The following is a 19,909-nucleotide window of genomic DNA, read 5'->3' on the forward strand; positions in this document are numbered from 1 at the left end:
GCTAGTTGTCAATCACATTGAGCATGCCAAGGAAATTTTGTTTGATGCTGATCCTGATATGAAACTTTGAAGTCTGCCAAAATCTTCATAAAGCATTTGCCAGCTATTGCAAATTGCATGACAAGATGGAAAAGTCGAGTATGATTGAAACATCTTTACTTAATTTTTTTCTAAAAAAGTAGCTCAATCAAATGTTTAGACATTAAATAAAAATTTAATCAATTGATTTTTATCAACTATGATTTTATCCTTTAATATAGCTTATACTGTAATTTTTTTTTTCCAAATTTACACTAACTGATGGCTGAATTAATATTATTCCTATTGTTTATTGCATTCGCTTAGCACACATTAATTGATGGATTAATTAATTGCATTAAACAAGGTTTGCCTGTACTCTGCAAGGAGCAGCATGGGTTTACTAAAGGAAGGTCATGTTTTAGCAATTTGCTCATATTTTATAACAATGTTTTGGCCAAGTTGGATAAAGGGAATGGATACACTACGTTGGATTTTTCTAAGGCATTTGATAAGATACCATACTAAAGGCTGTTGCATAAACTGGAGAATATGAGATTGGAATACGAACTCTTAACTTGGATCAGGGGATGGTTGACAGACAGACATATTGAAAAGTGGTATACAGTGGGTGTGAATCTGCCAGATTTAATGTGACCAGCAGTGTACCTCGGGGTTCAGTCCTTCAGCCTTTATTGTTCATTCTATACATTAATGACATCAGGCAGGGTCAAACATCAAATGTGCAATTGTTTGTTGATGATGTGAAGATTGGCAGGGCAATCAGGGATGCTACTGATATTCACCTTACAAAATGATTTGAATAGGCTGGAAAGTTGGGCAAACGAAAATGGCTGTCAGTGTAATGTTAGTAATTGTAAAGTTATGCACTTTAGTTTGATTAGATTTCTAGCGGCATGTTATATTAGAGGAGTTATGCTACAAGAAATTGAGCAAGGGATCTTGGATTGGAATTTGAAGTTCAATGATCACATAGCAAACACAACTCAGAGGATAATTGCAATGTTGAAGCAAACTTTTGTAATATAAAAAGATAAGGAAGTCATTTTGCCTCTTTATACGGTCTTGATAAGACTACACTTGGATTACTGTGTGCAAATTTGGTCTCCCAGATTTCAAGGGAATAAAGAAGCTGTGGAAAGGGTGCAAAGAAGAGTTGCAAAGATTTTATATCTGGATTATGGGATTTAGATTATGAAGACAGATGCTAGTATGTGGATTACAGACTCCAGTTATCAGGAGAAAGACTGGTGATATGATAGAGGTCCGTAAACTTCTGAATGGGTGATATAGGATATCATTTGCTGAAATTTTTCATTATGTGGAAGGTGGGTTGAGAACATAGAGGCATCCATGGAAGTTAAGTTTGTTTACAGTCAAGAGCTAGGTTTTTCTCTCACAGAGCAGTGAGTAGAATAGTTTGCCTTTAGGGGTAGTGAATGCATCTAGTGTGAATGAATTTAAGGGAATGTAATGTATGACAGCTAGTTTGGGTGAGTTATAGCCTCCCTTGACGAGTCCTTGACTCCCTGGAGGGCTCAGATAATAATAATAATAGTTAGTGATAGTCTTGGGCCAGCTATCAGTAGAGATTATTTAGCAATTGTTAACATATTTCATATAAATTAATACTATATTTAAAAGTAAATTTCCTGAGCCATATTGTATACTTTTTATTATTTTTTCCCAACAGTTTTTCCACATTTTTTTTCCATATCCCAGGAATTCCTGGGAGTTGGAAAAAAAATGTTTTGTTCCCATAACAGAAAAATAGCAAAGACTCATTAACTCCAGTGCTATGTAACTGTAGGAAAAAGTGTTGTTCAAACTCTGTGACACCAAAAATCTATTTTATGTGATGAGTGAAAGCCAAAATTGCACAAGCAAGAGTGACATTAACTTTTCTGACATGAATGGAAAAGATGGCAACCAGTGGCTATTGACCATTTTTGGGAGTTGTGTGTGTAGGATAGGTGATGGCATTGAAATCATTGTTGCTATTTGAATAGGAATGTAAATACCCACAGTATGCTACATGGAGTTCCCTTTACACTTGTTGATGGTTAGTGTATGATGTGACTTCTTGTCTACATTATTAGTATATTTTGTTTGAAAAAAGAATAACCCTTTGGGATCTGAAACCAGCTATCTTAGCCAGACATGTTGATGGGCTTCTGCATTTGACTGATACAGTCTGTTTACTGCACTTATTTTCCTTGGAATTTTCATACCTGTGGTCTCTAGCCTTTGATTAACTGTTTCAATTCTTATCCAGATCTCGGACTTGTGTTTAAATTGGTTTTAACATTTTTATGTATAAATGTTGACTGGGTAATTTGATTTCTTTCTAGTTCCATATAAGTTTATTCACTTAACTTTTCACTGTGCTAGCCTTATTTATTCTATTACAGTTAAGTTTAGCTATAGAAAACCCTATTGTAACAAATGCACTTCTCTAACAAATTATCAGCAAGTCCCAGCCAAATCTATTTTTTATTATGTGGCTCCCACCCACGAAAGGTTTACTTGTAAATTTTATCTGGGCTCAGGACTGGCATATGGCTGGGACGTATTCATGACTGTAATCCATGTGTGTTCTGGGGGACAAAAAACCTGAGTTTCCGGGTGAAAAAACCCCCTACCTCCGTATGATACCGGCTTACTCACTTTCGGTCAAAAGAGACCAGATAAAGGTTCCTCGTGTCATGGACAGGAATCGAACCCAGGTCTTTCCTACCAGAGGGCTTCATCTATACCAGCTGAGCTATGGAGGCTCCTTTGAGCTTTAGGTATACGATTTAAAATTATATAAATTATAGAATCAAATATTAAAAAAAATTAACTCTTAAAGTCAAGTGGACTAAAAACAAATAAAGTGGGGAGAAAGAATTCAGAATATGGAAATAGTAAATAAAATAAAACTGTTGTACAAATTAAGTGGATATTAAATCCACCATCATTTCAAAGCCGAATACAGAAACTATAAACGTTTCGTGCAAAAATTGACCAGAGAGCTTGCAGAAATACACTCGCCGCCATACTACAAGGTGCATTAGCTGAACCTAATAGGAAAGCACAGATGCTAAAAGTGCCCGTATATTGCCTTCTATGAACACAACTGTTTCAAACTCATTGGTTTTCGTCAGACATCAGGTAGAAATCTAGGAGAGCAAAAACTCTCAGTACTAAGGAACTCAAAGCGTCGGGGAGGTGTATTTTCTGTAAGCGAACTCTTGGTCGGTGTGTAAAAGTATTTACTAAAATAAAGAGCCAAAAGGCTTCATTTCAGTGATGCAAAATTATACAAATTAAGTGGATATTAAATCCAACATCATTTCAAAGCTGAATACAGAAACTAAAAGTTTCATGCGAAAATTGACCAGAGAGCTTGTGGGAATACACTCACCACCATACTGAGTTTTTGGTGGAGTGGATAAGGGATGCCAATTTCTTATTTGGTTTGTAACAGGTAGTCAGGTCATAATTTTTTACGATTTTTGTGAGCTTTTCAGACGTGCCCCGGATATATGGAATGGTGATAGATTTAGTGTAATCTCTGTTAAGAAGGGGAGGGAGAGGATTGTGGTTAACTGGTTTTAATATTTTCTGGATATTTTGGGGTTGTAGCCATTGGCTAAGAAGGTGATACAGATATGGTTAAGTTCAGTAGTTAGGGCATTGTTGTTTGAACAGATTAATTTAGCCCTCTTATATTGGGTTTTTATAATCCAATATTGTTGTAAGGGGATTGGTGTGATTGTTGGTGAATGTATCTACCTGTATTGGTCGGTTTTCTGTAAACAGAAAAAGCCAGGGATCCATCAGGTTGGCATGTAATCAGAGTGTCTAGAAAAAGGAGACTTGTTGTTTTCGTTTTCCAAGGTGAACTGGATTCTGGGGTGTTGATTGTTTTAGTGTTAGGAAGTTGTGGAGTGTGTCTAAGCCATGTGGCCAAATAGAGTACACATCACCTGCGTAGTGCCAGACTGGGTTTTTGTGTGGCTGAGTTTAAGGCTTTTTCTTCAAATTTATTCAATTTATTGAAGAAAAAGCGTTAAACTTTGACATCCCTTATGGCAGTGGTGTTCAACCTTTTTTACTACACAAGCTACTTTTCTATAAAAGGTTATTCGGCGATCTACTCTCTTGTATAGATATCACGTTCCCCCAACCTGATATCTGATTATGCACAAATAAACAACTAAAAACTTTATTTGTGTATTTAATAATTTATTTATCACTTTTAATTATTTTAATACAACAAAAAAAACCAAATATATTGGAATAAAATATTTATTTCTCTATTTTGGAAAACCAAAGTTAGAAAAAACAACAGATTGATTACAAACTCACAAGTTACAGGAAATGCTGCTTGATCAAAAAAAAAAAAAGTTAATATGAAATTTGGCATTGTTTGGACCTCGCAATATTTTCATAGTCAAGTTGATATGAAGAAGTGGCCAATTGCAGACAATCATCCAAATGATCGTTTGTAATTTAGTTTCTTAATTGATTTTTTATGACGGTCATATTTGAAAAAGCGGATTCTAACAAGTATGTCGATCCGAAACACGACAAAATTTTTCGTGCAATATTAGTTAATATTGGGAATTTTTCATGTGCATACTTCCAAATGACTTCATTGTTTATTGATTTTAAATGTAAACTATTCTGAATCTTTATTATCTCAAGTTCTACTTCAGCTTGGTTTATATCAAACAGCCCACTAATTTTATTTGAAATTTCTGTGATGTTCAAGTTTTCTTGAAATGGATTATTGATAAAAGATACAATCATTTCAGTTTTATTAAAATCTGTAAATCTTGAATTTATTTCTTCAACTAATTCTATTTCATGAGTAAATTCTTTTAAATCATAGCGAAGCATTTCTTGATTTTGTTCAAAAAATTTTAATAAATGTGGGAGATGTCTAAATTCGCGGTCATTTATATTTTTCTTTAATAAAAGTATTGATGTTGAAAGTTTATTTTTCACTTGGTTAGAGTATAATAAAATTAGTTTAATCCTTTATCCAAGTGTGAGCAAACAAAGTTTGCGCCTGAAATTATCTTCAGGACTGGGGTGAGGTGGTAACCTTACCCCAGTCCTGAAGATACTTTCAGGCACAAACTTTGTTTGCTCACACTTGGATAAAGGATTAAACTAATTTTATTTAATAAAAGTAATTATTGTTGGAAAGTTTTTATTGAACTTAACATGTCAATTAAATTTTTATCTCTACCTTGTAACTCTAAATTTAAATTGCTTAATTTCATACAGAAATCTACTAAAAATGATAAGTGTAACAACCATCTTTTATCACTCAATTGTGGATAAATATCTCCTTTTTCATGAAGAAAATTTTTTATATCGTTAATTAATACAAGAAATCTTTCTAAAAATTGACTTCTGCTGAGCCAGTGAACATTATTGTACAACAGAAGTTCCCTATCATCATCTGCCTGTAATTTAAATAACTGCCATTGCAGGGCTTTTCCTCGAACAGAATTTACAATTTTAAATATAATATCCAAAACATCTTTTGTTTAATCTTTCACTACACAGTACTTGTTGGTGAATAATACAGTGGTACGTTAAAAAATCTGGATATTTGTCATCGTGTTTACATAATGAAAAATTAAGCCTGATTTATTACCTATCATTGCAGGAGCACCATCAGTAGTAATAGACACAAGTTTAAAAAGTTTATCTCTACCTTGTAACTCTAAATTTAAATTGCTTAATTTCGTACAGAAATCTACTAAAAATGATAAGTGTAACAACCATCTTTTATCACTCAATTGTGGATAAATATCTCCTTTTTCATGAAGAAAATTTTTTATATCGTTAATTAATACAAGAAATCTTTCTAAAAATTGACTTCTGCTGAGCCAGTGAACATTATTGTACAACAGAAGTTCCCTATCATCATCTGCCTGTAATTTAAATAACTGCCATTGCAGGGCTTTTCCTCGAACAGAATTTACAATTTTAAATGTAATATCCAAAACATCTTTTGTTTAATCTTTCACTACACAGTACTTGTTGGTGAATAATACAGTGGTACGTTAAAAAATCTGGATATTTGTCATCGTTTTTACATAATGAAAAATTAAGCCTGATTTATTACCTATCATTGCAGGAGCACCATCAGTAGTAATAGACACAAGTTTAAAAAGTGGAAGTTTGTGTTGTTTCGCAAATTCATCAAATGCTGAAAAAATGTTTTCTCCCTCTAGTCCTTCCCAATAATGGTATAATTTTCAAAAGTTCTTCTTTACTTGAATAATCTTGAAATACCATGTGAATTAATACCATTAACTGAGCAATATCAGAGAAGTTGTTTGATTCATCAAATTGTAATGAAAACGCAACACACTGGTGAATGTCTGACATTAACCTGGCCTGGAAACTTTTCTCCGGCAATTGGAACTCTTCCTTTCAGCAATTTGAAACCTTGTCTGCGACCTAGAAGTAGGCTCTCTCTAGCGGCATCTCGAACCGAGAAGCTCCATTCTGAAACCGGGACCCCTTCTGCTTGCTTCAGTCCCTTTTTATTAGGCCTCCTCTGAGACCTCCATGAAGTTTGGCAACCCCCCAAAGAATCGGTATGAGTCTTTCATCTTAAGTTTCAAGTTCGGTACGCCTTTTGTTCTCCTCCGCTTTCTTTTGATTGTAAGTTGCCAGCCATCGGAAAGTTGTTTGAACTCTTTCTGACTGACTTCGGAGATGTTTACACTTAGAGCTTGCAAGCCTTTCTCATACATACTAGTTTCAATAACAATCTTTCCTAATTTTATTTAATATTAGCCGCCATGTACAGCTTTAGGGACAAAAACATTGCCTTTGTTTTTAACACTCTAACATATTCTTATTAAAGTAGTATATACAGTTAGCTTCAAAAGAGTTATTTAGAAAAACATCTCATACAAACTATACCGAGACAAACAAAGTTTATTTTTTTTACAATATTCACATGGGACTTAACCTAAGTAAAAAATCACTTTGGAATATTTAATATTTAAGCTACAATCGAGTTTTTACACTTTGCTTATAATCGTATTCACTCGGCTTGCTGTTTGACTTCCACTGATCCAAATTACCCGGACTTATAAGAAAATTACTGATTCGACAATTTTAACGAAAAATAAATAAACAGTAGCAATACACTTAAAGCGAATTAAAAATAATACAAAATAATGATAAATAATTGTTTTCAGTTTTAATTAAATTTGTAAGTAAGGAGGAATACACAAGAGATTGACCAAAAATCGCTCTGTGATCGAATGGTCGATCGCGATTGATGGGCTGAACACCCCTACCTTATGGAATCAATAAATTCAATCAATTTGAATTTAAAACCTTATATAACAGGGCTAAATTAATCTGTTCAGACAACAATGACCTAACTACAGAACTTAACCATATCTTTAACACCTTCTTAGCCAATGGCTACAATCCCAAAAAATCCAGAAAATATTAAAACCAGTTACCCCTCCCCCCCCTCTTCTTAACAGAGCCTGCTAGGGGCACCTTTAGGACTCTAGGACCAGTGCCAGTTGCCTTCAGCTTCATTTGTTTGTTGTTAGTGCCTGCATGCACATATCATAGTTTTATGTTCCCAGAAGATGGCAATGTAGCATTACAAATATAGGAAGGTATTGATTAAAGTTTTTTTAATTAATATTTTAGTATATGTTGTCATTTCCTAAAAAATTGAAAAAACAAACCTTGCAGTGTTCCAACATCAAGATTATCTATAAAAATACTCTAAACACTGATCTTTAAATGTGTACTGATCTGTACCCTGTACAAATCTCACATCTGATCAGACTTTGGTTAACTGAGTGGTTAGTGTATCTGCTCTGCAACCAACAGATTGCAAGTTTGAATCCCCCATGGGCACAGATGTTTGTGAATGACTTTTGATGGCAAATGAATTTCATTGACCACCACCCCACTTATTGAAGGCCTAAAGTGGCTAGAAAAAGTTCATTGTTTGGTCTCTAGAGCAGGGTTTTCAGACTAGGTAAAAATAAATAAAAAAATTATATAAAAAAACATAAAATTAATAATAATATAAAAGAATACTTAACACAGCACAAATGTGCTATAGGTTTGCAAAAGCCTTTCCTGTGGATGGAGAGCTGCATATTAAAAAAATTGTTTTCAGTTTTATAAAACTGAAAAAATTTTTTTATTTATTTTTATAAATAAAAATAAATAATAAAAAAAAAAACTTTGGATTACTGCTCTCACATTTTGGATGGTGTACTTAAGACTTCTCTAAAATTCTTGACAGTCCAGAAGAGAGCTTTTTGGTTGATTTATGGCCCCCCTCTCTTATACTCTTTTCATCCTCTGTCTCATAGATGTTAGTTTCTGCAGAAAACTTTAAGGGAAAGGGCTGTTGCTACCTCTTCAAGAAGAAGAATATCATCAACAGATTACTTTGCTATAGGCTTTGTGGATATGTTTGTGGAAGTGATAAAACTGCTGAAGAATAGCGTGTGTATATTTTAAGATTATTAAAAATTCAAAAATTAAAATAAGGTTATAAGAAGAGGAAAGAGTTAATAAGGTTAGCAAAAATAGGTTTCATTAATCAGCTCTTAATTGTTTAATACCATTAATTTAATTTTAGTTCTACTAATGGTAGTATAACACAAAAAATTTTAGTCTGCATTACAGTTATGTGTGTGTGTAGACATATTTTTATGCTTTGGATGCTGCTCTCTGTAGTGGTCAAAACACTAAAGGCAATGAAGTTTGAAATAAAGTAATTTTTTTTTTCTCTAAAAATTATTTCTAGACGATTATAAATATCACTTCTGCATATCATTTGATGTTTGGGAGTTTTTGTGTGTGGGTGAAAATAAAATCAACCAAGTTACTGTTTTATCCCCCCCGCCGACAAATATGTGAAAGTTTGAAGTTAGTCTTGACATTTATTAAAGTTGTTTTTGCATCCATCATTTTATTTGCTTTATTTATCATCTAATGAATAAAGTATTTGTCGATGTTAAGTCGACATTAAATTAAGTTATTCTTATTTGATTATATTACTCTTAAAGTAGTATTTCACTCACTGAAAAGTGGTATTGATTTATCCCCCCGCCCACAATAATTTGCATGATTATCATTTTTTCTATAATAAATTCTAGATTACTATTTTTTTTTTCAGATTAAGAAGATAGTGAAAGCAAATGACAGAGTGACATGTGATGCTGATCCAAATTTTTTCTTGAAGTGAGTTTCTTGCCTTATATTTTTAGTATTATGAGTTTGCACTTGTGTGCTCACATATTCTACCAGTAGTGTGTGTGTAATGCCTTTCATCCCATCTCCCAAAGCACACTAGATTTAAAAAAAATGCCAATTTTTGAGTTTCATAATTTGGTTATAAATAATTTTGTTCTTGTTGGTCATGATGCTGCTTATCCCCTGGCTCCTTTAGATCTCTTTATATATGAGCATCCTCACAGATGACAGGGTACCCACATAGTGACTGCATGATATCTCCATCTACTATTTCTGTAATCTGTGGAGCTAAGGAAAATCTCCACAGGAAGAAACATGACATTTCCATATGGGATTTCTTAACATCTACAGTTGAAGAATCTTTAAATATTCTTCTCATTTTAGCATGGGAAGCAAACCCAGGTTTTCCTATTTAAAGAGCACACAATACCACCTATACTACAGAGGTACTGTTATTTTTAGATCACTGAAATGAGGAGCTCAAGAAAAATACCTCTTTTTGGATATGTTTTTTTTTTTTAATATTATTTTTTTTGTATGATTTAATTCTTAAATTGATCGCTGTAACAAAAATAAATCCTTCTAGTACTGCTTTCCCTGCCCAACAAAGATTCAAAAGCACATCAGACGGTAGAGGCAAGTGATGCATTCCTCATGATTTTATTATTATAGTTATTGAATGGGCACATCCATGGAGTCCAGAGACTTATTACATGAGATTTACACTATTCACACAATATCCATCATACCTATTGAAAGTTTTTTCACTTGGTTATACTATAAATTAATTAAAAGGCCAAGAAATTATATTCTTGGTTTAATCCTTTATCCAAGTGTAAGCAAACAGAGTTTGCACATGAACTAACTTCACAACTGGGCAACTTGTATATAGAGGCAACTTGTATATGCCTTTACATCACTTGCTTTAGTATCCCATAATGCAAAATGCATATCCTTACAGACATGTATAATACTATATATTATGGAAAGGGTCACTACCCAGACTCAATCCATCAGCAGACAGTGCACTAACAACTGTCCTTGGCAACTGATTCCATTCAATTACCACTCTCCAAGTGAAAAATCTGGTCCACACATCTGCATCCCACAAACCCTCAATCCTCATGGGGATTATTCCACAGACAAAGTGCTCACCATCTTGGTCACTTCTCTCTGGGATCCTCTTTACTACTTTTACATCCCTGACCAGACCTGAGAACAGTAATCCAGATGTGGATATATCAGGGCTTTATAAAGAAGAATAAAACTTCCTTGTCTCTGCTTGTTAGTATGTTCTTCAATAGCCAAGTAAACCTATGAGCTACCTTGGCAGCTAAAGCTGTATGTCCTCTAAACTTCAACTCTATCTATTACCAACCCTCAAATTCCCAGTTTCATCTATTTCCTGGAGCTCAGTTCCATCAATGCGGTACACATCTTGAGTTTTCAGCATACCTGAAATCTGGTGTGCTGATTTCAGGATTTTGCTTCACAGATTGGAGAACCAGGATTTGGATAGCGTTTAGGGGCTTTGTGAGGATTGAAAGTTCTCATTCCAGCAAGAATTACTTTAGTTATTTGATCAGAGTATATGTGTGGATTAGGAGATAGTAATCATGCTATTGGAAAGAGGCACAGAAATCCTTGATGTCATCCCTTTGATACCGTTATAGTGCCATTGGACACGAGGCTGAGATTGCCTGGGAGAAACTGGATCTGTAGAAAAAAATTTGGACAAAGTTAGGGGCATATTTGGCAAACAAGCATTTACGTGTGTGAGAGAGAGTTATTTAAGAAGAGGTCCAAAACATGAGATGAAGATTATCTGATAATCTGGTTCATTGGTGAATAATTTGTGTAAAGTAAGTAATTACTCTTAACAAATATTTCAACTTTCCTTCTAACTTGATAAGTCAAGTTAGAGAAGGAAGCCATTTGGACATTGAAGTATTCAGAGTAGATTATCTTACTGTTTGGATAATATGACTGTAGGGGAAACAAAGATTTAAATTAAAGATCTCAATTTGATCATGATTAGGAGATTAGTAAAGGCAATAGATAAAAGCAGCAAGGGAATAATTCTGAATGCAGTTATATATTAAGGGGAGCTGTATTTGTAGAGGATGCCAATTGAGATAGCTATTCTTTTTATTTCAATTTTGCAAGTGAAATATGGGTTCATTGATTTTTTTTTTTTTTTTTTCATGAATATATGACACTGCTGGGTGGCCCAGCAGTTGTGAACATCCAAGAGGTGCAGATCGGGGCAATGACTAGTCTCACAGCAGAAGAGGTCCATTTAGCAATAAAATCGCTAAAATCGGGCAAGGCTGCTGGAGATGATGAAATTCGGCCCGAAATGCTAAAAGCCTTAAATCGAGACGGTGTTCTCTGGCTGACCCGAGTGTGTCAGGCTGCTTGGATATCTGGGCGAGTACCAAAGCAATGGCAGACAGGCATAATAATACCAATCTTTAAGAAGGGAGACCAGAAGGATTGCAGTAACTATCGTGGCATCTCTCTCTGCTCAGCCTGCCTGGGAAAGTTTATGCTAAGTGCTTGGAAAGACGGTGAAGGAGCATAGTTGAGTCAAAGTTCCAGGAAGAACAATGTGGCTTTCATCCTGGTAGAAGCACAACTGACCAAATCTTCACTTTAAGGCAAGTCTTTGAGAAATCTTGGGAATATACCAAGAATGTCTACACATGTTTTGTGGATGTGGAGAAGGCATATGACCGGGTTCCTCGGGATAAGCTTTGGCAAGTAGTACAGGAGTATGGAGTGGATGGTCAACTATTAGCTGCCATCAAGTCCCTGTATGAATGCCTAGAGTTTTGTGTCAGGGTAAACAGCACAAAGTCTGAACCTTTCACAGTTTCCGTTGGCCTCCACCAAGGGTGTGTTCTGTCACCCCTCCTTTTCATAATATTTATGGACTGGATTGATAGGCACAGCCAAGGCAGTGAGTGTGTCAGAATTGGAAAATGTAGCATTGGACGTCTGCTTTTTGCAGATGACCTAGTTCTGCTTAGCTCTTCCACAGATGACCTCCAGCGGACCCTGGATAGGTTTGTAGCTGTTTGTGCAGACTCCGGAATGAAGATCAGTGTGGCCAAAACCGAAACATTTGTGGTCTCAAGACAACCATCCCAGTGCACTCTAAATGTAAGTGGAGTCCCAATGAGACAGGTGGAGAAGTTTAAATACCTTGGGTCCATATTCACGGATGATGGAAAATGGGACGTAGAGCTAGATACTCGAATTGGCTTAGCAAACTCAATATTGCGGGAGCTTGGCCGTTCGGTAGTATTGAAGCAGGAGTTAAGCCAGAAGGCAAAGTTGGCTGTCTTCAATACAGTCTATGTCCCCATCCTCACCTATGGTCATGAGAGTTGGGTAATGACCGAAAGAATGCGGACACGAATCCAAGCGACTGAAATGAGGTTCCTTCGAGTGGTTGCGGGGCTGACAAAACTTGACAGAGTCAGAAGCTCTGCAATTCGGGAAATCCTCAATACTCGACCGCTGCTTCTCCGTGTTGAGAGATCACAGTTACGCTGATACGGGCACCTGGTCAGAATGCCACAAGAGAGGCTCCCTCAGCAGGTCCTCTTTGCCAAGCCAGAGGGTGGGAGGCCACGTGGAAGGCCAAGGACTCACTGGATAGATTATATCCAAAACCTTGGGTGGACACGTTTGGGAATCCCACCAGAACACCTGAGCTTGGTGGCAGAGGATCGTGACCATTGGAAGTTCCTCTTGCAGCTGTTGCCCCCACAACCCAATTAGGAGGAGTGGGCCTTGAAGATGTGTGTATGTATATGACAATTTTGCTTCCAAGCTTATTACTGTTATGTTGTTAGCAGTTTTGTTATGAAATGATATCTTGTACCAGATTATAATACTGTATTGTTATACAAAAATCTTATCTCAAATAATTTTTTTTGTAATATATATATATAGCTAAGAATATAATTCTGTATAATGCAATCAAATCAGTTTGTACAAAAGGGAAAAGTATGAGAGAGAGAGAGAGCAAAATTGTTATTCAGTAAGATATAAAACAAGAAACGGAACATAAATCATAAATGTCTGCAAGTTATTTTAATTTTATTATTATTATTATTTATGAGAAACAGTTCTTCACTATAAGAGATACTTATTGGATAATTTTACATATTTTTGTAATATTTAATTTTGCAAATAGGTATACAGGAATTAAAGTTGGAAATCCAAGTGTAGAAGAAGAATTTACGACTTCTGTACCAATATCACCACATCAAGTAGGAAATTAGTCTTTTTGCATGTGTATAATGATTGTATTTCTTAATATGAAATAGCATGTTTTTTAGAGGGTATACATAATGCTACTCTGTTAAATATGTTGGACACTAAATTTCAGCACATAAGTCATGTTTTATGTTATTAAGTATTAAGGAATTATTTATAATTTAGTCATTATCAATAGTTAATATTTATTATAGATGTTATTTGCAGATCATTTGATAACAATGATGCCCTTTAATTGGAAACACCTGGGTTTGAATCCAATCCTGTTCTAAGGAAATGAATAACCAAAATCATTGCATTGAAAATAAATATTAAAAGCAAAAGTTTTGGTATAGTTTCAGCTCCTCCATTCTCAGTGCAGTTAGAGACAAAATACTATAGAATAACAATTGATATCAGTTGATGAAATCGCAATAAAAATCGTACATAATTCATACATGTAGTAAATCCTCATATAACTCTTCATCCTGTTTAATAAAGAGTGGATTTTCGAATAGTGTTGAAACCAATTTTAACCTATGGATCCGAGAGCTGGGTTTGATATAAAACACTTGATCAAAGATTAGAGACTACAGAAATGAGAGTTTGTAGAAAGATTAGGGGAATAAAACAGATGGAATCAGTGCCAGTATCACATTAGAAATGAGGATATTAGGAGAGAAAGTTACGTTCACAAAAGAAAGATTTCAGTATTGTGACCATATCTTTATTAAGATAAATAAAGATAAACCCGACAAGTTTCGTATGTCGCTTGACTTACATCTTCAGCGGTTAAAAGTTTAAACACAAAAAATGAGAAATTACTCAAAATAGTCCATTAGATGTTGTTATGGCAGTTCATCATATTAAAAAAATTGGATTTTTTAATTGCAGGTGGTATAGGCACTTAAACAGAATGGGGAAAGGGAAAGTTAGCAAAAAAAAGTTCTTTGCCCAGATGGCAGGAAAATTACTCATAGGAAGACCAAAGTTAGATAGATTGATACATTAAGAAGTGCCATGGAAGACAGAAATATAAGATCTGATAATATTGGAGTCTTGACAGATATCAGATTAATTTGGAGGAAAATTGTTCATAGGAAGTTAGTAATGATGTATCTTTTTATGTAGTACTATCATAATATCCTGTACATTTTCTGAGGATACATGTCAGGGATTTGATGATGATGGATTTTGAAGTATACAGTGATATTCTTGGATACATTAAGAAGTGCCATGGAAGACAGAAATATAAGATCTGATAATATTGGAGTTTGACAGATATCAGATTAATTTGGCGGAAAATTGTTCATAGGAAGTTAGTAATGATGTATCTTTTTATGTAGTACTAACATAATATCCTGTACATTTTCTGAGGATACATGTCAGGGATTTGATGATGATGGATTTTGAAGTATACAGTGATATTCTTGGACTTTGCAAAGGCATTTGATAGATTACCACATGACAAATTCGCATATAAGTTGCAGACAATGGCATTGGATAATAGATTGGTTAGATGGATTGAAGATGGGCTTTATGAATGATACCAGCAAGTTGTATTATGTGTCTCAGAAAAGGAAGGTGATCAGTGGTGCTTCAGGGTTCTTTTCTTGTCCCCTAATGTTTAAATTATTACTGTTAATGATATTTCATGTGGATTGACTGGGGTAATTTTTAAATGTTTGCTGACAGTGCAAAGTTAGGTAGAATTGTCAGGGGTATTGCTGATGTTAATTCTTTACAGGAAGATATTAAAAGACTTTTAGCTTGGACAAATGAGTGGGGGTTGTAGTTTTAATATTAATAAATACAAGGTGATGCACTTTGGAATGCAGAGTTACAAGGCTACATACTATATTGATGGTGCTGTACTTCACAAAGTGGATGAGGTTTGTGATCTTATGACGATGGTAGACAGTGGACTAAAGTTTCAAAGATACATTGCAAGTGTTGCAAGGGCCGAACATAATATTTTTGCTATGATAAGTACATTGACATGTAGGGATAAGGAGGTGTTGGTGTCTCTGTATAAGGTAAGATCACACATGGACTATTGTGCTCAGATTTGGTTGCCTAGTTTTCATCATGATGTGGAAAGACTGGAGAGAATCCAAAGATGAATGACCAAAGTGATATCAGGATACTGGAGTGTTGATTTTGCAGCATGGTAATTAGAAGGAAAAGATGTGATAGATCTTCAAGTTAGCTAAGGGATTTTATGACTTTAACACAGAAGGAATTATAAAAAGGGTAGAGGGTAAGATGGAAAGAATGAGAGGCCATTCCTGGAAGTGTTATGAAGGTGTGGTATGATAGGTTTTTTTAAAAATTTATTTTTATTTATTTTTAAAATGTGGACAATTGTTGGTGAGTGGAACAGATTGCCATAGTGAGTTATGAATACACTGATTGTAAATGATTTCAATATGCTAGACATGTTGCTTGTTAAGTGGATCTCCTATAATGAGTCTGCTGACTCCATTACAGTTGCTGTAATAATAATAAATAGTTTTACACAAATTTTCACTTTGTTTATTTTGAAATGGTCTTCAATTTTCAATCGTAGACTACTCCCATCCAGCTTTCATTTAGTTCCATGCCTTTGAAGACAACAATATTATAGTTATTCCAAAAAATTACTTTCTTTTCAAGATTTTAATTTTACTTCTCATACATTTTGATCTTTTCAAAGTTGATCTCAAACTTAGCCTTTTTCAGCATGCTACTACAGACTGATAGTTCTGTAATATTCTGTGTTAAATGATCAAGAACACCCTATATGTGTCAGTAAACTGTGAGCAGATATTGTCAAGGCAATAAGCAATAGTTAAGATATAGAATGTAATAGTTCTGTTGATATGAAATATATCTGTAAAGTAATACAATTTTAATAACATAGATGAAAGTATTACAGGCAATAAGCAGTAGTTGTACGATTTATTTATTTTTGTAAAATTTTCATTGGATCATAATTTCTAACTTCAGCATGAAATGCAATTCCTTTAACTATTTAATTTCAGTTTAATTTTAATTAGATATCATGAATTTTCTATTTTGTTATTTCTGTGGTTTAATAACTGGTCATTAAGATGCTGTTATAGTGATTACATATTTAGCAAAGAGAAATAGTTTCTTTAAAATAATAAAACAATTAGTTTGTGTAAGTCATCGAACTTAAATCATCAGAAGAAAAGGTCCTGTGTTAACTGCTTAAAAACCTAGAAAGTATAATCACACAAAAAATTGAGCTTCAACAGTCCGGTATGACAGAGTGAAAAGAGTTGAATCAAACAGTGTATGCATAACAGAACAAGATCTAGTTAATCACATTCTATGACATAATGCATGTTGTATCCTTGGATACAACATGTTTACAGGTGTCAGAATTTTAATAAATGCAGACCAGACTTGGTCTAGTATCAAGCATTTTCTTTTTTTTTCTTTTTATATTACCTTTTGTGGGATTGTGGAGCATTTTTGAAGCTTCCTTAAATTTTATGTAACAGTTTTGATAAACTAGCAACAACTCAAAGGAAAATGGAGAGGTTGATGCTAGGCATCACATTAAAAGATAAAAAGCAGAACACCTGGATAAGAAGCCAGACTCATATCACTGACATCATTTTTCACCACAAGCAACTGAAATCTATCCAGAAGAGAAGATGAGCGATGTACCACCATACTAATGAACTGGATTCCAAAAGAAGGGAAACGATTCCGAGGATGTCCTAAAAGATGGTGGAGTGATTAATTGTCAAATTTTGTTGGGAAAAATTTGTCAACCATTGCCAGGAACAGAGGAAGGTGGAAGGAACTGGAGGATGCCTTCGTCCAGCAGTGGACAGAAAATGGGCTGAAGAAGAAGAACAGTTCTGATCAGTGTATGGCATTTCCATTTTTTTTTTCCCCCATAATATTTAGTGGCCCGTATTGGTTGTATGAAAGGTTAATCCTGATCATGTTTCCTTTCCTTTTCTTTTTGATAAATGAAAATATAGTATTAGGCTGATTTTACTCTATAGGTGGGTTAGGTATGAAATTCATGAATGTTTAAGATGATGGAATGAAAATATATTTTCATATTTGCATGCAAATATGAACATTGTGTTATTGATATTTGTTCAAAGCCTCAAATAGGGTTACTTGTGTGGTCTGATTTTTGTTAATTTCTTTTATCATGTGGATGTAGGGTCCACGATGTAGTTATCGTGTAGGGTCCACGATTTATCTGAAGAACTAGCAAAAAGAAAGAAACTGCGTGGTAGACTAAAAGAAACACTAATCCAAATCTTGACATCTCTGCAAAGGCAAAACTATTTAATAGTGACATTCTTCCATCACTGACATATGGATCAGAAACATGGAACACGACAAGAAAAAGAAGAGACTCTCAGAATAACGCAGCATGGAATAGAACATAGGATTTGTAACATCGGCAAAATGGAACATGTTAGAATCAGATATTGTCACAGGGAACACGGAACTAAGAAAGAGATCAGGCATAAAAGATGTAGTAACTGCAGTATACGAAAGAAAGATGAGATGGGCAGGTCACATAGCCAGACTTAGGAATAACAGATGGACATATAGAATACTCAACTGATAACCAAGAATAAAGAGAAAACCAGGAATACCACCTACAAGATGGGAAGATCTACTAGTGAAATCTATGGGTATAACATGGAAGAGAGAGGATCGAGATCATTGGAGGCATCTTTGTGACCTGCACTCGTGGAGAAATCTTGAGTGAAACACAGGTCACCAAGGTAATCAAGGTAATGCAAAGCCTCCGTTCTGTAGCATGGTCAATATTGATAAAGTCCTTTGGTTGGAAAGACATGAGTTTGAATACCACCAGGGTGTGAAGAATCTTTATCAGGACTTTTCAGTTGAAGGTGAGTTTGCCATTTTCATACAGAGGTGGCAGGGTTTTCCTTTCCAGAAACACATTCTTCATCTTGCAAAGTAGGCAAACCTGCCACAAGAACACATACACACAGTTTACAGTCTTAGGGTGGCATTATATACTATCATGAGCAATATCAGGCTTCTAAGAAGCCAGATTGCTTGGCTGTGACATGCTACTGAGCTACTACAAAAGGAAAGCTGATGTGAGACAGATATTTATAATACTATGCTGCTTCATCTAAAATGAAAATACTTGGGGGCACACATTTTATTTTTTAAGAACTTGCTGTGCCTGACTTTTGCTAGGCTGCACCAGACTGATAAAGCATTATTTTATGTTAAATGATCAAGACTTATATAGAGCATATGCCTGTAATTTCATTAAATCTTTTTATTGTAAATGCAGAGATATCAGTATTTCTAAGTTCTGAAAATAATCAAGATTGCATGTAGAAAAAAATGACTTCAATTTTTTGCATGGTTCTTTTGTTTACTTCTAACTTTAACCTGTATTGTGGAGTCTCTGTAGTATAGTATAATGGACTTAAGTGCAGAAAGGTAGTCTGCACCACAGAGTCACTATCTACTCATTTGCTAAACTCAAAAATTGCCCGTAGAACTTATACTATTTGAGACAATAATATATAGTGTTATGTATATAAGTGTTATATATAATGTAGTGTAGAGAGCCTCTGTAGCTCAGTCAGTATAGACGAAGCCCTTTGGTCAGAAAGACCTGGGCTCGATTCCTGTCAGTGATGTGAGGAAACTTTATGTGGTCTCTTTTGACTAAAGGTGAGTTAACCGGTCTCATATGGAGGAAACCGGAAACTCTGGTTTTTCATCCCCCAGAACAGGCAAACCCGCCCATGAATACATGCATCTACAGACATGGGACACACTGGGAGGTATAGAGCTAACCACCTTATTCTTGATACGGTAGCGGTTAATTGAATAGAAAATCCTTGACAGGTAAAAGAGGAGGGAAGGAATGAGGGTAAAAAAAACATATATATATATATATATATATATATATATATATATATATATATATAGTATTAGGGACTGTGAGATTGCAGTTGTCTGCTGTACTCTCCTTCTCGGGCACCAGTTAAAGTTACCAATAGATAGTTTTGGGCCAGCTATTCTGTGATTAGCTAAGGATGGAGGTCTGCTCACTACTCTTCAAAAACTTAGTTATCGCTAAATGCTCTCGCTTACTCCCTTTGATGAGTTAAAGGTGTTAGCAGATTTATTTATTTATTTTATATATGTTTATTTTCATAGCCTCATTCACTTAAAAATTTGTGCAAGTTGCTTAGAAACCCTGCAACATGTTAATAAGATTTTTTTAATTTAGTCTTATATTCTTATATTATCTTAAATGCTTGTGGTATGTAATTTTCCTGTTGCATTCTTTATAGAAATC

At 34.7% G+C, this 19,909-nt stretch overlaps 1 protein-coding gene across 1 annotated transcript in view; it reads left to right on the top strand.

The window, feature by feature from the left end:
• Polr3B (RNA polymerase III subunit RpIII128) overlaps positions 1–19,909 on the top strand; it is a 494,506-nt gene that overhangs the window by 21,278 nt on the left and 453,319 nt on the right. Inside the window, exons 3-4 of the mRNA XM_090412337.1 lie at positions 9,224–9,288; positions 13,508–13,583. Of these exons, the coding sequence (XP_090268463.1) occupies positions 9,224–9,288; positions 13,508–13,583 (141 nt within the window). The remainder of the gene's footprint in view (positions 1–9,223; positions 9,289–13,507; positions 13,584–19,909) is intronic.

Source organism: Typopeltis vanoorti, chromosome 22, assembly GCF_054136105.1.
Source record: "Typopeltis vanoorti isolate ZY-2024b chromosome 22, IOZ_Tvanoo_1.0, whole genome shotgun sequence".
NCBI classification, from domain to species: domain Eukaryota; kingdom Metazoa; phylum Arthropoda; class Arachnida; order Uropygi; family Thelyphonidae; genus Typopeltis; species Typopeltis vanoorti.